Source organism: Gymnoscopelus braueri, assembly GCF_963280865.1.
Source record: "Gymnoscopelus braueri genome assembly, chromosome: 13".
Taxonomy (NCBI): domain Eukaryota; kingdom Metazoa; phylum Chordata; class Actinopteri; order Myctophiformes; family Myctophidae; genus Gymnoscopelus; species Gymnoscopelus braueri.
The window spans coordinates 41,780,259-41,784,845 of NC_137615.1; the positions used below are offsets into that span (position 1 = coordinate 41,780,259).

At 41.7% G+C, this 4,587-nt stretch overlaps 1 protein-coding gene across 1 annotated transcript in view; it reads right to left on the minus strand.

Annotated features, from left to right (window-relative positions):
* pax10 (paired box 10) overlaps positions 1-3,856 on the minus strand; it is a gene marked incomplete at its 5' end in the record, with an annotated part of 8,662 nt that extends 4,806 nt beyond the window's left edge. The window contains 4 exons of the mRNA XM_080448333.1: positions 704-869; positions 1,540-1,622; positions 2,582-2,746; positions 3,754-3,856. Coding sequence (XP_080304459.1) covers positions 704-869; positions 1,540-1,622; positions 2,582-2,746; positions 3,754-3,856 — 517 coding nt within the window. The remainder of the gene's footprint in view (positions 1-703; positions 870-1,539; positions 1,623-2,581; positions 2,747-3,753) is intronic.
* Positions 3,857-4,587: the final 731 nt, after the last annotated feature.

Here is a 4,587-nt window from a genome sequence, read left to right on the forward strand (position 1 = left end):
TTTCCCAAACTATATGGGTCGGGACCCATTTTTGGGTCACGGAAAATGTATTATGGGTTACTATCTAAATGTTTATGGCTCGCGAGTAAATATAACAAATTTTAAGTTTCCCATATTTTTTTAAATAATTATTTCAAAAGATTTGCAAACATTTTCAAAAAAATACTAAATTCAGAAAAACTAATTCTAATATTTTTTCAAAAAATTCAGAAATGTTTCCATACATTTAAGAAACAGACAATCTACTACCTCATAACGCGTCGCGTCGATACAATGTGTTGAGAACTTGTAGATTTTGTTTTTTAAATCGCCCATACTATATTTTTGTACGTTTGGGTCCCGGGAGACACTAAATGTATCTTTTGGGCCCTTGAGCTGAAAAGTTTGGGATCCACTGTTCTATGACACATTTGACCCCACCGGTCCACTTCTTTTCAATTGAGTTTCTTCAGTAATGCAATGCGTCCTTGACATGAAAAAGTTTGAAAACCACTTGCCCTACAGTACCTCCCTGTTAGCCACCTGCTTTGCTGGGGAACCCAATGACACTGGTTGCCATTGGGTCTCACTCAAACAAACGGATCGAACAAACATGTCATAGTTTGTTGACATGTTTGATGGATGGAGGCGTCCGTTCTATACTTTTCTATTTCTGCGGGTCAAATACTGTCCATGCAATATGATGTGATTCAGAGATGTGTACCTGAGGCGTTGCCATGGTGAGAGTGAGAGTGATAGACAGGAGAGTTGAAGGAGGTGCTGAGAGGAGTGGGCGTGTGCTGGGATGCAGAGGTCCCGCCCCCTGACCTCCTCTGATTACGAAGCTTCTCCTCCCGCCTCCATTTGGCTCGCCGATTGGAAAACCATACCTGCCAATCAATCAGTCAATAAATCAAGCTATATCGTGTTTATTTACTTTGTGTTGTTTTTGCCTTAGAAAGGAATCACTCTTTCAAAATGTTGTTCATGGCATCCTAGTGTCTAATCATGTAGAAATGCCTAAAAAATAATGGTATCAAAAATAATTTGTTCAAGGCAAGTCATGCAGTGTTACAGCTGATTTAATACAGTATATTATGCAAACTACCTACATACTATAGCAGTGTTTCCCACACACAATGGGTCGGGACCCATTTCTGGGTCGCGAATCTATTTTTATGGGTCGTGAGTAAATGTCCCTTTTTTATTTCCTGCCATTTTTATTATTATTATTTCAAACGACTACAAAAATATAAAAATTTTCAAGAGAAATTCATAAAATAATATTTTATTTTCATAAGATGACATGCATACATTTATCATTTTCTTACAGAACCGTTTTCTGGGTGTAAACATAAATGATACAACTATCACTAGCAGAAAGGTACAGAGGTGAATGGGAAAATAGTGAATGTTTGTACTGAGCAGGTGTAGTTATTGAGGGTTAAATGAAGGTGAATAAAAGGTACGCATGTTTTGAGTGGGTCTGGTTCACCTCATTCCTGTCCTTAAATCCGGCCCAAAGACAAGCAATAAAACATCACGTTTCTCGCTGCTTACCTGAATGCGGGCCTCTGGGAGGTCGATCTTTGCCGCCAATCTCTCTCTGGCAAATACATCTGGGTAGTGTGTCCTCTCAAACTCTGGAGGATATACAGGGAAATAAAAACTGATGATGTTTATAAGATCACTGGTTCTGAATCTTTTCTGGATCAAATGTCCCACCCATCTGACCACTTAACACGGCAGCCAAGTGGTCAGATGGGTGGGCCGGGTGTATTTTTAGAGCATGTTTATTTTAACGATCAATCAATCATAAGTGTTCCGTAGTGTACTTTAAATTCCTTTTCATCTGTACGATGAAAACTCATTTAAAACGTTTTAATGAAGAAATACCATGAATTTCTTTTTAACATAATTTTTTATATTAAATTTATATTAATATCATCATTAAAATCTTAGTGTTTTGCCAATTATTTCTTGGCCCACCGGTTTGGAATCACCAAAAGTCTGTGCACACATGTGCATACGAGTGTGTGTATATATGCTTCCACATGTGCTGGGTTGCATCCAACCTTTCAGTTACAGCACTGGTTCTCAACGAGGGGTTTAGCGACCCCTAGGGGTCCTTGATGGGGCTTCCAGGGGATCCCCAGCTAAATGATCGATAGTTACTGTGGGAACCAAAATAATGGACGCTTACGGGTCTGTATAACACTGAGGGTGTGCAAATGGATGCAGGCCTTTTACTTGTGACAGAGTACTTTTTACTTAAGTAAAAAACATCTGAGTACTTCTTCCACCACTGCTGTGTTCATACCTTGCTGAAACATGTTATCAGTGGGGATGGGGAACAGCAAGTACATTTACTCATTTTTGGAGTTTTTTTTCTTTCTGTTTTTGGCAAGACTTTCACTCTGCTACATTTCAAACAAAAATATTTAACTTTTGATTCCTCTGCATTTCTAGGAATGGACTCTTGGGACCCGGTGTGGAATGAACCACACCGTCAATTTCTGACAATTACCGACCATTTTTTAATACTTAAGTTACATAATATATACTATATATACTTTGTCCACCACTGCTGTTGTGTTCATACCTTTCTCCAGAGCGTCAATCTGCTCCTGGCTGAAGCTGGTGCGGTTCCTCTGCAGCTTCCTCTTCAGCTGGAGGTGGATCTGAGACTCGTCCACCTCCTCCCTCTCTCTCTGGCCCCGATCTGCTGCCACCAGCCCCATGCCCACCTCATCCACCACACAGCCATCTGACAGAGAGACACACAGAGAGACAGCGGGAGAGAGAGGGGGAGAAAGAGACAGAAACAGAGGGAGAGAGAGAAAGAGAAAGAGAGGGGGGGGGGATACAGAGAGATGGAGGGAAATACAGACAAAGAGTGGACGAAAGAAGGGGGGGGGGTGAGCAAGAGAAAGAGAGAGAAAGAAAGGGTGATGAGAGAGGGGATGAAATTGGGCCCAGGGTGAGTTTATTCCTGTGTGTGTGGTGTGGTGTGGTGTGGTGTGGTGTGGTGTGGTGTGGTGCATTTGTGTGAGTGTGTGTGTGTGTGTGTGTGTGTGTGTGTGTGTGTGTGTGTGTGTGTGTGTGTGTGTGTGTGTGTGTGTGTGTGTGTGTGTGTGTGTGTGTGTGTGTGTGTGTGTGTGTGTGTGTGTGTGTGTGTGTGTGTGTGTGTGTGTGTGTGTGTGGTGATAGGAGAAGGATATCAAACGGAACACAACCACCCTAAAGACTAATCATTGTGTATATTCCTGCACTATACCTGCACCCAGTGATCTTGGTACATAGAAATTGATCTATTGAAGATTCTGACTTTCAAATGTACATATTTTTTGTTCTGATTGTATTGCTGTATTGTGCTTTCTGCTTTGGCAATGTAAACGTATGTTTTCTCATGCCAATAAAGCCCTTTGAATTGAATTGAATTGTGTGTGTGTGTGCAGCTATTGGCACCCTCTGTTTCTGCTTAGTCAAGTGGAAGATGTCTTCACTCCACTACAAGCCGCCACCCCCGTTATATTTGTTTCCCTGAAAATTTATCGTAATTTGTGGATTCAAATAAAGAATTAAAATGTGTGTGTGCAGCTATTGGCACCCTCTGTTTCTGCTTAGTCAAGTGGAAGATTTCTTCACTCCACTACAAGCCGCCACACACACACACCCACCCACACACACACACACCCACCCACACACACACACACACCAAACGCTCTTTCTCATTTGCTTTGAGCAGCAGCTGTGTGTTGAGTTGCCTCTTACCGGTGCCATGCGGTGGCATGGTGCTGGGTTGATGGTACCAGCTGCTGGCTGGCGTCCAGTCTGTGCCACTCTGTAAGTTGAGCATGGTGAGTTTCTCACACATGACCCCTGACCCCGATCCCTCCACTTCCGCGACCACACCTGATCTCCACCAATCAGACCAAGGACCACACCTGATCAGACCTCTCTCCACCAATCAAGAGCAAGGCCCTACAAGAAGATGAGAGAAGGGAAGAGAGAGAAAAGAGGGTGAGTGATAATCGAAAGAGAAATTGAAGAAACAATAACATAACAAAAAAATCGAGTTCATTGTTGACTACAACTCACATTATACTTGACATTACTGCTGATCATATTCCAGAGCATACCGTAGTTTGCTTTTTCGGAAGCCATTGGAATCCATGCATTTAAGTAAGCTAAGGAAAATCAACTTGCAGAGACTATAGACTCTTGCTTGAGAAACAGAATTGTTTTGTCAAAGGTACAGTATGTTATCATTGCGTTTTAAAGCATTTTAAAGTGCAGATTGATTTGAACTGTTAGTCGCTGGACAAAAAAACAGATGTCCCAACGAAATTCAAATGTCCATGTCCACACAATGATGTTATGCCTACATTGACTCAGCTCGTAAGTTTGTACGTTTTAAGGAAATGTAAAGAAAGCAAAAGCAATTGGCTAACTAAAGCTAGTAGGAAATGGTCTATCTAGTATGTATGACAATAGACAGTAATGTGTACCAATGCTGGTCCTTTAACCACTGAAACTCTATATACTTTGGTCCCCCATGGGTCTATCCTTGAACCTCTAACTGTTTTCCTTTACACCAAATCTGTG